The sequence below is a fragment of the Euprymna scolopes genome, chromosome 14 (assembly GCF_053919585.1).
Source record: "Euprymna scolopes isolate OS-2025 chromosome 14, ASM5391958v1, whole genome shotgun sequence".
Classification (NCBI taxonomy): domain Eukaryota; kingdom Metazoa; phylum Mollusca; class Cephalopoda; order Sepiida; family Sepiolidae; genus Euprymna; species Euprymna scolopes.
This window is the reverse complement of record NC_136495.1, coordinates 81,160,980-81,180,650: the sequence shown is the minus strand read 5'-3', so window position 1 is coordinate 81,180,650 and position 19,671 is coordinate 81,160,980. Positions and strand designations below refer to the sequence as shown.

At 32.4% G+C, this 19,671-nt stretch overlaps 1 protein-coding gene across 5 annotated transcripts in view; it reads left to right on the top strand.

The window, feature by feature from the left end:
• The window catches only part of LOC145293120 (annexin A4-like), a 113,848-nt gene that overhangs the window by 86,112 nt on the left and 8,065 nt on the right, over positions 1 to 19,671 (top strand). For all 5 annotated transcript variants that reach the window (XM_080139513.1, XM_080139511.1, XM_080139510.1 and 2 more), the window contains 4 exons: positions 7,810 to 7,866; positions 10,203 to 10,392; positions 13,486 to 13,544; positions 16,392 to 16,514. In XM_080139513.1, coding sequence (XP_079995639.1) covers positions 7,810 to 7,866; positions 10,203 to 10,392; positions 13,486 to 13,544; positions 16,392 to 16,514 — 429 coding nt within the window. The remainder of the gene's footprint in view (positions 1 to 7,809; positions 7,867 to 10,202; positions 10,393 to 13,485; positions 13,545 to 16,391; positions 16,515 to 19,671) is intronic.

Sequence of the window (19,671 nt, the reverse complement as noted above, 5' to 3'; positions counted from 1 at the left end):
CTGGAGTAGATCAGGCCAAGAAGAAAATTGCTGGGGACTGCTGTGACTAGGCAGTTAGCAACGGATAACATTTCACGTTTCTCGTCCTACGCTACGTGATAGTATCGCACACACATACACACTCCAAAGCTTAACCAATTTACATTTTATGTTGTTTTATTATAGTGTGATTATGAGGACGATCATTTGGTCACATCTATACTAATCTATTTAATGAATTCTATTATGCTCAAAATTTGTTTAATTTTCCATGGTTGCAAACTTATTTTAAAGATTAATTATCTCCCTTGCTTCAACACTCTGACATTCTGATTATGAGTACAATAAGAATAATGCACTAAATGCTAATGCAGGAAAGTTGAGAGTGAAGTTGGAATTTGACTAAACTTGGAGACAGATCGTGGTTTCGGCCAGATCAAAAAAAGCTTTGGCAGATTAAGATGAACCCAGCCTCAACAGGACGTAAATGTGAACCTTAGAATGTAGAAATGCACACCCAATCGACATATATGTGCATCTGTGTTTTTCTTGTGTAGTGTTATGTTTTATTTTCTTCATCGACAATCACCAGTGTGAAAAAGACGATGACAAAGCCAGAACAAGAATGATAAAAAATGAAAAACAAAACTATGGTACACAATGTCTGGGGTCAGCGACCTGTTGGTTGGGCCAGGTAGTGTCATAAGATCATATTTTATTGCATTTTAATGGTAATTATTGTGTCCTAAGCGCATAATATTACAATATATTAGTTATGTGGATAAGGATAAAAAAATAGTATGAGCCCTAATGATTCATATGAATGCCATTATTGGCTTTCAAAATTTTATTGTACCATTTCATGTGTATTTGTTTTATTGTTTGTTTGTATGTCCTGTTTATTGTATGAAATTTTTTCTAATTGGGTTATGCAGTTCCTAGTATCAGCCCTGATTCTACATTTACTAAACCAAAACCATTTAAACATGATTATGTCAATAATCTCTTGTTCTGCTCACATTTTCCTATATTATCCAGCTTGAATTTAGTTCCTAGGTATGTATAAATTTGTTATACACATGGGTCAGCATATCCATATAGTTATCCTTGTTTCATCAACTTCACATGGATACTGAGGCTTATTTAAAATGTAGGATTTATTATGGTGCTATTCAAAAAGAGATGAAAAATTAATAGCAAAATAGGAAATAGCTAATCCAAAGAAAGAAAAGTATAGGAAGTGAGGTTAGTAGGAAGACAATGCGTGGAGGAAGTGATTCACTGAGACACATAAAGGCTGTTTGAAATAGGATAGTTAATCAAGAAGTGGTGGTGACTGTGAGGAAAGACTCGCCATAAATGTCAATATATTTTAGAGTTAGTTTTAGGAGTGGGAGTGAGTTTACAACAGTTAAAGATAGTTTTCCAGTTTGGCATAGTTGAAGGCAGGTTGTGGCTCAAAGCAGATGAAGAGATCAACAAATAAACATAGCTTCGACAGATGACTGAGATGCAATTATTAGAGTTTAGAGGGTCATTTTCTATGATGGTGTCACGCACACAGCCAAAACCCAACTGAAATCAATGGAATGTGTAAGAGTTTGTGGTTTCTATGTTTTGGGTTGTATTTTTTTTCTTATATACTTCTGAACCACTACACGTTCCTTTGGCAGTTGTCAATGTGAGAGACAACGAAATGACTAAAAGATGATAGAGAAGACCACGGAAATGGTGCTGGGGTAAGTGCTAATTGTTGAGTGGGAGAGTACATAGTTGCACATTATTAGTTAATGAAGAATTATGGGAACCAAAGAGAAATATATATATGTATAATTTTTTTTTTTTATAAAGGAATTACTACTTATCAAGGCCCAGAGGCCACTCGAGGATAAGGGTTAATGGATATACATTAGTCAATGTGATTATAGCGTTTTTAACATAGATATTGGGATTTTTGTAAGTTGGGTTATATAGGGGTACAGTTCATCAAGAACTTGTTTGTATTGGACTTGAAGACACTCAAATTGTAGTCACCTGGGAAGCATACCAAAGGAAGGGAGTTCTACAGGCGTGCAGTTCGAAGAAAGAAACTCTGCTCATGGAATCTACGTTTAGGTTTAGGCACAGGTAAAGAGTGTGGAGAAACTATTGGTGGTGGTTCTGGCTAGACGAGTGTTTTTTGTGAAAGTTTGTCCAGGAGGGACCATAGATTGGAGCTCAGACGAGCACCTGCCATGGAAATAACGATAAAGCAAAGACAGGCTCGCAACGTCTCCTCTGGGAAAGAGGTTGTAGGGTAGAGAAAAGGGCATCCTTCACTAAGCTACAAAGTCTGTTTTGAACATTGTCAAGGTAGGATAAGCAGCTTCTAGCAGCTCCAGCCTAGATGTGACAACAGTATTCCATTATTGGCTGTACCTGGCTTTTATATAGGTAGAGAATTGCACCAGGAGTGAAATATCTACTGGAGCGGTAGAAGGATCCTACCATTTTCCCAACGGCCTTGGCTACGGATTTGATATATGTGTTCCATTTCAGATCAGGAGTAAATGTCAGGCCCAGAAGCTTATCAAAACATGAAGCCTTCTCAAGACAAGAGCCATTCATTTCAATTGATGCCAGATAGGCATCAGAGTGTTGATGCTGTAAGGATAGAAGCTTGGTTTTAGATGCATTAAAAGTAACCAGCCACGTCTTTCTCCATTGTACCATGTGCTCAAGATCAGAGGAGAGAGAATCAGAGAGACCTCGGTCGTTTACAGTCTTTGATGTGCTACCATAGGTGGTGGTGTTGTCTGCATAAATGTCTACGAATGATGTAAGGATGTGATTTGGAAGATCATTGATGTAGATTAGGAAGAGTTAGGCCCAGGATGGACCCCTGAGGGACCCCAGCATTAATGCCGAGAGTTTCTGATTTCTGCCGGTCAACAACTACTTTTATTAACCTATCAGAGAGAAATGATTTAATGATTGAGAAGACATTTCCAGCTATACCATAGCTGGAGATCTTGTGAAGTAGACGCTTGTGCCATACCTTATCAAAGGCCTTTGATATGTCAAGAGCAATTGCCCTGGAGAGGAAGCATCCATCGAGAGATTTGCTAATCCTGTGAGATAAAACTGTAAGCACGTCTGCTGTAGGTCTAGTAGAACGGAAACCATATTGCATGTCACTAAGGAGGTTATTTTCGCTGAGATGGTTGATTACTTCTCTATTTAACACAGATTCTAGTAATTTACTCATATATGAGAAATACACAGTCTGAACTGAACTCTATTTAGTTAATACCTTACACTCAACCCCATGATTGTTGTTTTATTTTTGTATGACTGTCTTATTTGAGTATCTGCTGTCAAAAAGATTGAATTTCATTTTCTCCAGATATCACATAATACTTTTACTTTTGTTTACTTGTTGAGGTTAATCTTTTGGACCCTAATCTATTAATCATTCTCTCCATCCAAACTGCAACCTATGTTATGTAAAAAAGCTTCAATTTAAATAATTTTTGTGTATAAGCACAAATATAATATTTGTGCTGATAATGAAATTTTATTATGTTTGACATTTAAAAGAGAATTATACCATTTAGTCTAGAATGATACTGAAGGCAAAGTTCAAAATTTAAAAAAAAAGGAAAGAAAAAAATAATTGTGTACATCATTCAGGTTTTCTATAGTTCATCAAAAGTGCATGTACCTATGCATACAAAGAGTATACGTCAGGTGTATGAATTACTTGTTTTGATCGGACTATTGTTCTCATCTTGAACGTTATTTGCACAATGTTGAGAACAATAGTCCGATCAAAACAAGAAACACAATCAACCCTTATCTAAAAAAAAAAAAATGGCAGAACTGTATTGCTCTCCTGATTTATCAGAGAGGGGCCTATGTTGGTCCGGACAATTGCCAGATAACTGTCCATTAGTTTTTCCTGAAATTTTGCCACAAATTGTATTTCATTAAATAATGTGCACAGTACATTTATAAATTCCCGTTGTGCCCCAGGAGCTCAAAAGAGGTCAAAAATGTCCCAAAATGGCCAAAACTGACATGTTTTGCCCCATCCATTAGCATGATCCATGACATGTTTTAATCCATCCATTAGATTTTTCTGAAACTTGGCCAAAATGTGGAACCCCTTGTTCTTAATATAAATTCAGTATGGGTGATCCTGGCAAAATTCTAGTTTGCATACCCGAGGACTTTCAGTGCTAGAAATGTTTTTTGTGGCTCTTTTTTCATATTTCTCAACAAAAACTTGATATGTCTGACTATATAGTGGTTTTTCGTGGTGGTCAATTCAAATATACATGTGTTAAGGCCTGAAACTGCACCATTATCCATTTACATTGGGATTCAGCATCGCCAGGGGCTCAGAAGAGGTAAAAAATGCCCCCAAATGGCAAAAAATGACACTCTTTGCCCCATAGCGTTTGATCCATCTATTAGATTTTCCTGGAACTTGGCCAAAATGTGGAGGCCATTGTTCTTAATATAAATTCAGTATGGGTGACCCTAGCAAAATTCTGGTTCGCATGCCTCTGAAACTGTTAGGGCTAAAAGAACATGGCTTTTTGGAGCTCTTTTTTTCATATCTTATTATAAATTTTCCTAGTGTGTGTGTGTGTGAGAGAGAGAGAGAGAGAGAGAGAGAGACACACAGTTTATTTCAGCCTATAGGCAAGTAAGGTACCGAAATGAAGCTTATGACCCAGCAGATGGTTTAGTGATAGTTATATCCATGTTTGGTGTATGGAAATACAAAAAAAAATGCAAAACAATAACGATTTACTAAACATTTTTTTTACTGGATATTTTTCCGGTACAAGGACTCAAGTTTGCCCATCTGGGAAAACTTGGGTTCTTGTTACTCAAAAACTTGATATGTATGTCTATATAGTGGTTTTCCATGGTGCTGAATTCAAATATATATGTCTCAAGGTGTAAAACTGCACCGTTTTTTCCATTTTCACTGGGATTCAGCATTCCCAGGAGCTCAAAAGAGGTCACAAATTCACTCAAATTGCAAAAACTGACACTTTTTACCGCATAACTTTTGCCCCATCCATTAGATTTTTCTGAAACTTGGCAAAAATGTGAAGGCAACATTGGCCCTTCACACTTCTCACATTCATCATTTCTTCACTATTTTTTGTGGTGTCATCTCATATGCAGCACCAGAGGAGGACCACACACACGCAGCTTGTTCAGGTGTAGTTTTAGAAAATTCTGAAAAATCTCAGTGTTTTTTTTAAATCTATTAATGCCATGACAAGGAGCATATTTGCTGCAATTTTCCTTTGCAAAGTTCATTATTTATGTTTGGTACTAAAAGTGCCACCTAATATTTCCGAATAATGAATGAGGACCTCTTTACTTTGGTTCCCAGCTCTGTATTTACCTCTATTTGTAACGAAAGATTGACCAGTTTCATTCAGATCAACAAACAAATGTTAAGATTTGAAATTTATTGAAAAGCAACAAAACTTTAAACTGGATGTAAATTATTAAAATAAAAAATATGTGGCTCATTCCAATTAACATCTCGTTTTCACACGCATCACATATTTTTGCCAATAATTATGCACACTAACAGGACCTGTGAAAATTCCACAGTTGCAGTAAAATAATTGTTGATTTTGTTTCAATTACAATTATTTCTAATTAAAGATATTTTATAGAATTAAACGACATTTAACTTTCTCTGAGTCTATTATTATTGTTAAAGTAAGCCATAACACACGTACGTATGTTAAAGGTAATAATAAATTATTAAACATTTCACAACCATTTTTACATCACAATTTTAAGAACACATTTTCTATAAGAAATCGTGCCAAGAAGGTCATTAATACAGGATAATAAGGTTTAACTAAGAAAATATACATAAAATTAAGCACGTTTTCTTCAAAACGTACCATCTAAAAACATCATTTAAAAAACATTTTGTTTTTTACATGGCGTCTTCGGTGATTGGGAGATCCTATTTATTAAAAAGGAGAATAGAAGGTGATAACATACTATGAACATTAAATTAGTGTATCTATATATATATATATATATCTATATCTCTCTCTATATATATATATATATAGTAAACGTATCTATATATATATATATATATATATATATAGTAAATGTATCTATATATTTAATTTAATGTCTGTAGTATGTTATCACCTTCTGTCCTCCTTTTTAATAAATAGGATCTCCCAATTGAATAATTTATAATCTGGAAACCATGACATACATATGTACATTAAAGTTACTGTGGTATTGATATATAGAATACCAAATGCATCCTGTTTCATATTTTCTTTCCTTTTTTTTGTCATTGTTTAATAAATTTAAAATTTTCACTTTTTTTGAAGATATTCAAATGAAACCATGATTTTTATTTTCTGTGTTTAATTGCTTTTCCTTTCTGTCTTTTTATACACATTTCTATATTATATTTCTCTTTGTTTGTTACACCTTTTCTCAGAAACTACTGGAATGAGCTGATTAAAATTTTGTATAGACCTTTATGATAAGGTGCAGCGAACTAAGTATTATGATATCTGTTCAATGCACAATTAAGGATTAGTATTTAATACAATATATATATATATATATATATATATATATAGAGAGAGAGAGAGAGAGAGAAAGATGTTTTTATTTGTTTTTGTTAGCGATACTTTTTTGAATGAATTGCATTTTTACCTAAATGCGTGTTGGGAATAATTTTCCCTTTGACGAAATTGGTACCCCCTAAATGGGGAGCGGCATATATATTTTAAAAATATAATTATCCACTGACACGTGTTTCGTTGTCCACGACTCATCATATATATCATATATATACGACTCATCATATACATCATATATATATATATATAGTTTTAAAAATAATAGGCGGAAATTTCTCGAGAGCTCTTTCGGCTATTATCTCGTCAGGAGAAAATCGATAGCGAACAAAATAATATTGTGTCGAAAAAAATAAGAGTTCTAATGGGAAACTTATTAAATGTGTCAAAAGTACGGGGACACTAAATAAATTTATTTACGTTTAAAAACGATTAAAATATTGGCACAACGAGGGAGAAAAAAAGAAAAAAAAAAAAAAAGCGGGAGAAAAGATTCAAAGTTCCCCAAAGAGAAACAATGCGTTGGATGTTTCTTTTTGCTGGCACAAAGAAGGTTGACGCACCACAATAGAGACAGACTCCAAAATCTTTAAATGGTTTTTGGAGTCCGCTTTTTTTTTTTTTTTCTCCCTCATTGTGCCAATATTTTAATCGTTTTTAAACGTAAATAAATTTATTTAGTGTCCCCGTACTTTTGGCACATTTAATAAGTTCCCCATTAGAACTCTTTATTTTTCGACACAATATTATTTTGTTCGCTATCGATTTTCTCCTGACGAGATGATAGCCGAAAGAGCTCTCGAGAAACTTCCGCCTATTATTTTTAAAACTATATATAAATTCTGTACCTCTAAACATTTATTTAAATATATATATAGTCAGTCATCCACAGGCACACTGTTTCTCTGTGTCAAAGCTTTTCAATGCAGCTATCTCAAGCTAGGATTGAAACTTGATTGCCTTCAGCACTTCTAACCATTACGCCATTTGACTGCTATTAAGATAGGTATGTGAAATTACAATGTTCAATCATTGTCCAAACACCTAAACTCATAAAGAGCATTGCTTTATACACTAGCAGCAGTTTATTTCACTCCCCAATATGCTCAACCCAAGATAGGGAGCATTTATATATAAGATATATCTTAAATAAAGAACCAAGTAGTAATCCTGTTCTTTCTTTCTCATCTAGGGTGGCCGGTCAGAAAATCTAAATGTTGATCTCCAAAAAGCTGAAATGGATGCTAAGGTAAGTAAAATAGAGCTTTTTATTTTTTTAATAAAAACCAGACGAAATATTAACATTATTGAGGGAGGAAATCTCTTATCAAAAAAATAAAAAACAAAGAGAATCTGTTTTTAAAAATATTTTTCTGGTAAATATGTTGATATGTGTATATACTTCCATTAAAAATGACAGAAAAAAATTACGCTTTGTAAGTATTCATACTAGTCTATATATCTATAAAAGTGAGAGAGTGTGTGTGTGTATGTGTGTTTAAGGACACTTCTCAACCTAAATACTCAACAAATTTTTAATCTACAGATTTGAAATTTGGTATATAGGGTATTCAGACATGTGGAAAACTTTTTAATTGGTTTTCATTCAAAAAAAGGGCTGCTAAGGGGTCAAAATTGAAAATTTTCGTACTTGCATGTCATCAGATTTTTATCTGTTTGTTAACTGTTTCAGGACTGCACATGCACAAATCGTTCACATTATGTTAAAATAAGTAGTATTGAAAACACTTTTTAAACATTGTGCGAAGCTGGCCTAATGGTTATCATATTTGATTCACTATCTTTCGGTTATGGTTATGATCTCAGCTTAAGTATTCTTTTTTTAACTTACAAGAAGTGAACTGTTTAGAAAAAACATAATACACGCATGCACATGTCTCAGTTTCTGTATGAATCAAAAATAAATATTTATGCGTATTTTACAACCAGATAATGCTAGGCAGCCTATTAGTATCCGTATAAAATAAAGTCTCAGTTGGTGGAGCTAAAGAAAATAAGAAAAAACTGTCAGTCAGTTTACAAAAAGAAAATGTCTCATTATGGAAATAGAGTAAAGGATTTCTTTCCAAATTTACTTCAGACAACATGGTAAATTATCTGACCTGTTATTTGCTTTCTCCCTTCCCCTTAACATTTTCTGGTTCTACCAGATCAGGGTGTCTGAAGATACTGGCTTCCTAACCTAACATGCACCAAACATAGACGTTATTATTTTTTTATCCTTTTGCAAATCTTGATCATGTTTTGTAAAGCCAAAAGCAAAAAAAAAAAAAAAAGAATTGTCCAGACCCCCACCCCCATAAAAAGAAAGAAAAATCGTTTCTTTTCTAGAATTTCCCCTATATTAAAATAAAAAATAAATAAAAATCTGTATGATGTATGTACCCATGAAAAAACAAAAATCTATTTAAAAAAAATCACATAAATTTAGCAAGTAATTTTATTTTTATAAAGAAAATCAAATTATATAAGTAACCGAAGCAAGACTGTCTTGCTGCCATTTTAAAAACAAGAAACAAAGAGAGATAACTCAACAATAATTCAAACTTGCGAGATTTATGTTAATAGCTGTGAACTCCCATTAATTGCCTACAAATGATTTTCTGTGTATATATATATATATATATATATATATATATATATATATATAAGCTGAATATCTGGGTGTGTCTGGTCACGAATAGGCTCCTATATGGTTGACTATTTTAAAAAACTGATTACATATAATGATAGAAGATGTATCGAGACACAGGAATGGGTATGTTTGATCTGGCAGAACGGTGGTTCATTAAAATTGTGGGGTCTGCGTTCGCGCCTGGTCCACAAAGTATGGAAATAAAAAATTTAAAAATTTAAAAAAAAACGTTCACAAGTGTTTTTTATATATGTACATAAGAATACTTTGATAAGTATGTTTTAACTTAAATAGGAATGGTATAATAAAATTGTGGGGTTTGCGTTCGCGCCTGGCCTCCATGGAATGGAAATAGGGACAAACTTTAATAAAGACTTTTCATATCTATCTGCGTAAGTATACTTTGATAATTAGGTTTCAGTTTGAAGAAATATGGTATAATAAAATTATGGGGTGTTCGTTCGTACCTGACCTCCATAGAATGGAAATATGTCACAAAGTTTAACAAGGTTTTTTAAAATAGATCCACAGAATATTGTGATAAGTGTTTCAGTGTGAACAGGTATGGTATAATAAATTAAGAGGTTTATTTTATTTTTACTTTCATCATATTTTGCTTTGGTTTTGATACCCCCAAATTCGAAGCTATCTCTTTACAACCGTTCCTTTTCATAACTTATCATACTTTCATAAATCAGAGTCCATTTTCTGTAGACTGTTTTTGAACCCAGTCAATGACGGGTACTTATGCTAGTATATATACATTGTTCATTATTTATGTTAGGATGATATTATTTTGTGTAATAATTATTATATCATGAAATGTTTATTTTTTAAATCATTTTGTGATTTTCTTTTCGAGAACAATTTATTTCTACAAAATCCAAATTTTCTTTTTGTAACTTGCTTGTGTTATTGTTATTTCTTAGAAACTTTACGAAGCCGGAGAAAAGCGATGGGGAACCGATGAATCGCAATTCAATGTTATCTTGGTTTTGCAAAGTCCAGCACAGTTGAGGGCTGTATTTGATGCTTATAAACGTCTTTATAATCGTGAAATCCAACAGGCCATTGCAAATGAAATGTCTGGTGATCTGAAAAGTGGAATGCTGTCAATCGGTAAGTAACAAGTAAAGATCTTTTCTTTTTTTTTTTTTTTGCTGGTACTTCTATAAGAGGTCCTTTATCAACCTAAATGTTTCCAGTTGTGAATTATGAAACAGACAAGAAATGGCTAATTCATAACCAAACAGTCAATTAGTACTGACATTAAATGAAACCACTTTTTCATTTTTATCCTGACTTAAGGCTAGGATCAATTAATGTTAAGAATGTGTTTAATAATTTTCTTCACATTATTAACTGAATCAACTTATTTTTGTGTGTGATGAAGGGGAAGGGGCTCAGCTTAATATTTTTTTTTTAACCCTAATCCTTTATGCATTTTTTGTTTTCAAATCATAAACTGCTTTGATCCTTATGCGGTATATTACATGAATAGATCTTTCTAAATGAACATGGTGGTGATGTAATTAATACTAGACTTTTTAGTTATAATCTTTTGACTTAGAATAGATGCTATATGCCAAATTGATGGTTGATTATGGTTAAATTTGTGCTCAGTTTTACATTAAATACTATTAATATATTAATCTCTAACTGTGCATTGAACAGATATCATATTTAATTCACTGCACCTTATCATAACAAAAGCATATAAAAAATTTCAACCAGATCAGCCCAGTAGTTTCCAAGAAAAAGTAGAATGGACAGAAAGACGCAGAAATATAATATAGATATAGATAATTCTGCATATGTGTCTGCTGTGTTAAGTAAATAGCACCAACTGAAAAGAAACAAATTGTGAAATGAATTATTTTGAAGCATAAAATCTGTGCTAGAGTGAAGCTATCACATAACTTAGCCAATTCAATAGTGTGTAACTCCCCCCTTCCTTTGTGACCAATTATTAGGATTTGATTTGGTTGTAAAATAAACATTTCAATCAATATATTTGTTTCGGTAAATCTGGTCAGTATGTTTTAGATTATTAAAGGAACATTTCAGAGTATCAAATTTATATTTATACACACACACACACACACACACACACACACACACACACACACACACTATTATATAAAAGGAACTTTATGCATGTATGTGTGAGTTGGATCCCTATGTACTCAGAAACAGCTGGGCCGATTTTTTTTTTTTCTTTTTTGAAAATTCACACAAAGGTACTTGATGTGTCTGGGAGTATTCTTACGTAGATTTTGTATTGGAATGCATCTGATAAGTATAAAAAAAATGATAATCAAAAACATTCGATTAAAGAAAGTTCAATTTTGACCAAAGTTAATACTTTTATACAACCTAATATCACAAGTTCATTTGAGAAGTTTTTTTCCACTATACAAGGAGAAGGGTCCAGTCCATAAAATCAACTGTAGATTCTTTTATAAGATAGGGGTGCATTCAAAATGAATGTTTCTGTTTTAAACATAATTGAACCATGATACTTGATTTTTGCATTTTAAACTTTAATTCAAGTCATTATTTAAAGATAATTTCATAAAATCAACAGTAGATTCTCTACAGTACAATGTATTGTGGACTAAGTTATAGTGGGGATGCATGTGAAGCTTCCTCTCAGCCCTCTCCCCCTGCAGTGTACAAACTAGAGCAGGCAATTAATTGATTTGTTTAAAAAACGGGCGATTTCACGGATTTCCATGACAATAAATGTATGGAAAGGTGGAACATTTATCGATTCTCATTCAATCCTGAACGACATCAGGTCTCCTTGCTATATATATATATACACATACACAGATACAGTGTCTCAAAACATGTACTCTCACTTTAACTGTTATCAGCATTGTCTAAACCATGATAGTCATCATTTGCAAACATGATTCTTAAATTACATTTGTCTTCAATATTCAAAGCTATTTCATTTCATTAGGTTTTATCGTCATTCAAAGTGTGAGTACATTTTTACACACCTTTTATGTATGTGTTATATATACCTCACCACTGCATAAGCTCTCATCCCAACTAAGTACTATTTTTCTTACACTTTCATTTTCCCCAATTAGTTTTTTTTTCATACACCACATAAATTTTTCAAATAGTTACACACATGAAAAAAAACATCCTGTTTCGCCTCTTCTTTTCTGTTTTGTGGTTTTTTCAATAAATTTCAAATATTCCTTTTTTTTTATGAACATGTTTGTTGATTTAAACAAAACCAGTCAACTATCAGTTTATTTTATTTCTGTGTTAAATTATGTTCTCTTTTTGTCTTTTTATACATCCTGTCACTACGACATTTCATTTTGATATATTGCATAATTTTATCCTCATATAGAAAAGATTTTCTATATATATATATAAAAGCGAAAATGTATGTATGTATGTATGTATGTACGCTTTTCCTCGATGTCCACAAAAGGCTCTCGCTTCGCAACTTCTTAAAACTTTTTATATCATTTATAAATTGTAATATCTCACACTTAACCACGGAGCTCGCCTGTCTATTTAATTTTATTGACTTTCAAACGTTAATTATTCCATATTTCTCGCATCGGCACGCGTTACATTCGGTTTGCGGTATAAACAAAAAGCGAAACTCGACTCTAAACTCAGGCTCAGAGCCAGTGGTCTCTAGAGAGCTAAATAACGTTTGTTCAATGACTTCGTCATAGCAGACGGTAGCTTTCATTTCGAGACGAGACACTCCCCCTAATAAACAGGGAGCGGGTTTTTCAAAACAAACCGATTTATTCACCTCATTCAAAACTGTCCCGCACAAAATGCTAACTGCTGAATACCTATCGCCGTCACGTCAATCAAAAACGCGCACCTGTTTTTTTTTTTTTTTTAACACTTTACTATTTTTCAACTGCGCGTCGTCAAGGCTTTGTTTTTTTTTTCATGGGCACCTGTTTTTTTTTTCACATTTTCGAGGTTTTTTCACACACACCGAAAAACACCTGGGCAACGCCGGGTACCCCTCGCTAGTTAAATATAAAACTGAGCCTTATTTTAATTAATTTTCTGTTTATTTTTGGATAAAAAAAATTTGATTTTGAAGGTAATATGAAATGGAGTCAACAAACATATTTTGGTTATATGTATTCTTTAATAGCCTTCCAACTTTACAATAATTGAATTGTTTACACAATTTGCTATACTTTTTTATTTCAGTGAAAGTTGTTCAAAATAGGCCGAGTTATTTTGCTGAACGGTTGTATAAATCAATGAAGGTAAGAATTATATTTTGATGATTTATTTTTATTAAATGTCTTATTTTTATTTCATTTTTTGTTTCACTGCAAAAGTCTACTTATCCTTTTGTTCAATTACTTTTTAATACAAAACTATTTCTTATACATACGGCATAATCACGTTGACGCACCAGTTCTTCTCAGATCACCAAAGTTAAGCAACGCTGAGCCTGGTTAGTACCAGATGGGTAATCATTTGGGAATTCTATGCACTGTATGTGCTCTCTGCTTATCTTGGCATTTGTTTCCAGTCGTCCTGTACATACACTTCACTTGCCACTGGTATTTGACAATGTCGACTCAGGAGAGGTATAGCTGGAGATTGTGCACCTCCTGCCACAAAAATTTCACGCGCAGGCACCCCTATGTGGGTATCCATAGTCTGTCTAAAGACTGAAGGAGCCTGTTGTTGATTTCTTATACAGAGCAATGCAATAAAATGAAAAATAGAGCATTTATGAAAAACGGGCTTTTAAAAAATGTATAACAAATGAAATGTATAATGATGACTGATTAAGCATTTTAGTATTTCTGCCATATTTCTTATGCATTAACAATTTAAAAATGATTAACTGTTTTGATGTTTACATTGTTGTGGAAATCTGCAGGATTTCAAGCATTTATTCAAAGATAAATAGTCAAACAAAAATTATTGAAATCTTTCAATCATGTCATTTATTCTGTTTACTTTGTTTCATGTTTTTACTTCCTACTAAACAGCATCATCATAATCTTTAAGCATAATTTCTGACATACTTCAAGTGAACTATGACAACATTCTCATTTTAATAATAGTATTTCAGTGATATTTAAATGTATAGAAAATTTGATGCTTCTATATTCTACAAATAAAAAAAATATTACAATTAACACTAAAAGTTCATATATGGATCTAAAACCAACAATTAGAAAAAATTTATAAGGCAAACTCTTTGGAATGCCTGCATAAAATAACCTGCAAAAAAAATTCTACCAAGAGACCTAATTAGAGTTGTAACTTTAATATGGAAATCTTGTCTTACTCCACACTCATATCTGCTTAAAGATTCTCTATTCTGGCTCATTCTATACATTACCACATGAGTAACTTTTTCTTTTTACTAAGGATTCACTACTTATCAAGGCTCAAATACCACTCGAGGATAAGTGATGCGTGTCAGATGACACAATGATTAGTAATGGTGGTGATTGGGAGAAATTTGATTATGTAAGAGGACAGCTCAACAAAAATTTATTTAAATTTGATTTGAAAAGGAATATGTTGTAGTCAGCTGGAATGCAACCCAGCAGTATCATGTCCCACGGAGGCAGTTCTGTTTTGACCAAGTGAATCTGAATGACATTTTAAGATTGTACAAACAAAAAAAAAAATTATTATAAATATTCAATCCGCTTTCTCCAAACTATTCGTCTACAAAAAAATGCCAAACAAAACCAGATTTTTCAACAGTGATAGCCAAAAAAAAAAAAAAAATGATTATTGTATTTTAAACTTTTGGTCTGTAATGACGTCGAAACGAAACCATTATAAAATAAAATAAGTAAATTAATAAACTGTGATGTTACATGTGCTACCCCACTTAACAATCGCCGACCAAACGCTATTTCCATGGTCTACTTCTGTCCCATCTTCTCTTCTGACCATGTTGTCTTCTCTCACATTGGCATCTGCTGAGGAGGTGAGCACAAGGTGTGCACAAAATAAAACGTGTGTGCACAAAATAGGTGTGCAAGAAGGTGTGCACAAAATAAAACAATGCACAAAAAATACAAATTCTGCCATCAACTCATCTCAATATACTCTGATCCACAATCTACCTTTGACTGCATCCAACTTGCAACTCCTCTCAACTGTAACTGTTGTCAACCATCACAAACCTAATTGTAACTGTTCTCAACCATCGTAAATCGTTGCAAAAACCACCGCCACAATAAAAAATAACTCTAAAATATATTGACTGATCTTTTCTTCCCGTTTACTGCCACATCTTGATTAACAATCCTATTTCAGCTTTCTTTGTGTTCGTTGGTGAACAACTGCCTATAAATTTGTTCTGCTGATAAACTTATTTCATCTTTTTTTTTTTTTTTTTTTAAATTCTTAACACTTTTTGGAGAGAGGAGCATTGATATTATCACAAAACTCAACATTTTGTTTTCATATTTTGATACTAATTTGTAATTGTTATGTAACTTAAATTTAACTTCTACCATAGTTTATTTCATGTGTATTTGATTAATTTTACTTAATTTAATAGGTTCTTATTCAGAATTTTCCCTATCTTAAAAATGAAAATAAAGAAATCTGTATGATGTATGTATCCATAAAGAAACGAAAATATATTACAAAAATTACGTAAATTGATATATTTTATTTTTTAATAAGAAAATCAAGTTTGATGAGGAACTGATTTTGGAAAAAAAATCTAAAACAACAGTAATTCATGCTTACCAAATTTATGTTGTAATGCCTACAAATTCCTATTTGTTGCTTAAAAACTATTTTCTTATTTAAAAATAAAACTACTTAATCAATTTACATGAATTTTGGAATATGATATTTTTATTTCATCATAGGTATGCATATCATACATATTTTTTTTATTTTTGTTTTTTATATAGGGAGAATTTTTAACAAAAATCATTTAATAGAAAGAAACCACAAAATTTCCATTCATTCTAGAATGAAATGTTAAATGCAAATTACAAAATTGTTATATATTTTAAGTATGATTATTTGTTAAATTTTAACATAAAATAAATCAATAAAAAAAAAATGAACTTGTATAAAAAATGATTTGATACATATCTTGTATTTATTTACAGGGCGCTGGAACAAACGATTCGACTCTTATTCGAGTTATCATCAGTCGATGTGAAATCGATATGATACAGATCAAACAAGAGTTTCAGAAAATGTATGGAAAAACATTGGATGACTTTATCAGGGTTTGTTGTTTTTTTGTTTTGTTTTTTTACATATTGACTTATTAACTTTCAAAATATATTTACGTGAATGACAGGGAAAGATTTTTTTTGCTTCTAAAAAATTAAAATAAAAGTCTGTATGTACATACCCTTGATGAAACAAAAATATCAAATGTTATGAGTATCCGAGGAGTAATTGTCTTTTTTTCTTTATTTTTGTTATTTTAATATAAGGGGAATTTTAAACAAGAACCATTTTTTAAAAATTTATCTTAACTATATTAAAATCAAAACATTTTGGGTTTATTTAACTGATACAATAAAATATTTTTAAATATTCAATATATACCGATCAGATCCCACCCCCATCCTCAAAAAATACAGGTATAGTCATACTTCATTTGCATTCTTATTTTATAAAGTTTCAGTTCTCATGTACTTGTTGTCTCCCAGTTCTCCTTTGATCTTTTTTTCTCGCTCACATGCCCCTATTCTGAATTCGTAGCAGTAGGCTGGATCAGTGAATTTTGTGTTTACCAAAACAGACATAAACACTGTTTTTAAGTTTAATCTATTTTATAGTGATATGAATGAAAAATAATTAAATTAAAACAAAATGATTTTTCTTATTTTTAGATATTTATGCAAAAATTCCATTTTTGACTTGATTACTAAATTTAAGAAGTTATTCTAGCAAATTTGAAGGTTCTCATGAACCTTTGCATGGAATTTTTACTTGATTAAATAACTTGAAATAAGAAATATGAGAATCATTTATGTTACCGAGCTATTTTTTTCATAGTGTTTTCAAATTAAATTCAATTTTTATCCTATTTTTGTTTATTAGATTTCAAAAATGCTAGAGTAAATTTTTAAATTTCAAGTAAAAAATGGAATTTTTACTTAAGAAAAATCATTTCTTTTTAATTTAATTTTTTTTTTACTATCAATATGAAATAGGTTAAACTTAAAGCAAACATTTATGTCTGTTTTGGTAAAATAAAAGTTCACTGATGCTGGCTCATTGCTACGAAATAAGGGCATGTGAGCGAGAAAAAAAACGAAAGTAGAAACATTGAGACAATAAGTACATGAGAACCACAGTTTTTAATAAATTACTATTCTGTATGATTCATTTGTAATTTGATTCTCACATATATACACAATAGTTTTTTTTTAATATTTGACATGGGTTGGAACTTGATTGACAGTGCAGGATCTATTAGATTGGATATTCTTTGTATTGGATAGGGTCCAATAGAGAGTCACTCATGATCGAAGCACTGGCCCATATGTGGCAACAATACTTTGCGCATGAGTGAATTGTGGCATTGTAAAAATATAGGATGCTCTCATGTGTGAGTAATTTTCTAGCACGGTAAAGAGAGAACTGATCTTCTTTGCAGCAGCCTTGGCAATGTTCTCAGTGTATTTGTTCTAATTCATATCACCGGTGAATGTTAGGCCGAATATTATTAATAATAATCAATTATTAAATCATTTCTCTCTGATAGGTTCATAAGAGTAGTGGTTGATGGGCAAAAATCAGAAGCTCACAGTATTAATGCTGGAGTCCCTCAGGGGTCCATCCTGGGCCTAACTCTTTTCCTGATCTACATTAATGATCTTCCAAACCACATCCTTACATCATTTGTAGACATTTTTGCTGATGACACTACCATCTATGGTAGCACATCTAAGACAGTAAACGACCAAGTTCTCTCCGATTCTCTCTCCTCTGATCTTGATCACGTTGTACAATGAGGAAAGACGTGGCTGGTTACTTTTAAAGCGTCTAAAACCAAGCTTCTATCTTTACATACTCAACGTTCTGATCCCCATCTGGCATCAATTACAATGAATGGCTCTCGTCTTGGGGAGGCCTCAAGTTTTGACAGGCTTCTGGGCTTGACCTTTACTCCTGATCTTAAATGGAATACGTACATCAAATCTGTTGCCAAGGTCGCTGGAAAAATGGTGGGATCCTTCTATCGATCCAGTGATATCTCACTGCTGATGCAATTCTCTATCTAATATATATATATATATAAAGAGCCAGGTACGTCCAAGGATGGAATACTGTTGCCATATCTGGGCAGAAGCTGCTAGAAAGGACTTGTCCTGCCTTGATAGGGTTCAAAATTAGACTTCGTGGCCTGGTGGGAGATGTCCTTTTTTCTTCGCTGCAACCTCTTCTCACAGAAGAGATGTTGCGAGTTTGTCTTTGCTTTATCGTTATTTTCATGGAAAGTGTTCGACTGAGCTTCAATCTATGGTCCCCCCTCACCAAACTTTCACAAGAAACACTCGCCTAGCTGAAAACACTATCAATAATTCCCCCCGCTCTTTATCTGTGCCTAAACCTAAACGTAGATTCCATGATCAAAGCTTTTTTCTTAGAAGTGCACGCCTGTGGAATTGTCTTCCGTTTTCCTGCTTTCCAGCTGTCTATAATATGGTTGTCTTTAAGTCCAACGTGAACAAGTTTCTGGTGAGCCGTTACACTTGAGTTAACAAATTTACCGAACTTCCATTACTATCGATTACTATATTGTCCTTTTGACTACTGTACACGCTTTAACCCTTATCCTTGAGTGGCCTCTCTGCCTTGATAAGGGGTGACTCCTATGTAAAAAAAAAAAAAAAATTTGAATGATGAACTTTCAGCGAGAATGTTATTATTCATAGCAATCGGAAGCTTGAACATCTGTAATTATTCAATAAGTTTAGCAGACCGTTGGTGGTAATCCTAAAAGATCTCTGAAGTTGATTGCGAAAGGAGACCATGTCAGAAGGAATAAGCTGAAATCTCGTCCATAAAAACATCAGATGCAAGTGATGAGTAGTGGTCAGTTTGCACCATTATCATTATCTTTGGATAAACATCAAAACACAAAAATATTAAAAGAACAAAAAATTAAGAAAAATATGTTTGATACGTGTACCCATAACAAAACGAAAATATATTCCAAAAATCACATTAATTGATTAAGTAGTTTTATTTTTATAAGAAAATCATTTTTAAGCGAGAATTCATAAATCTTGAACATTTGAATTGTTGAGTTACCTCCCTTCGTTTTTGAGTGTCTTGTCCATCATTTCAAAACAATCTTTCTTTTCAGTTACTCAAAAAGTTTGATTTTTTTTTTTTTTTTTTTTTTTTAATATAACTATTTGA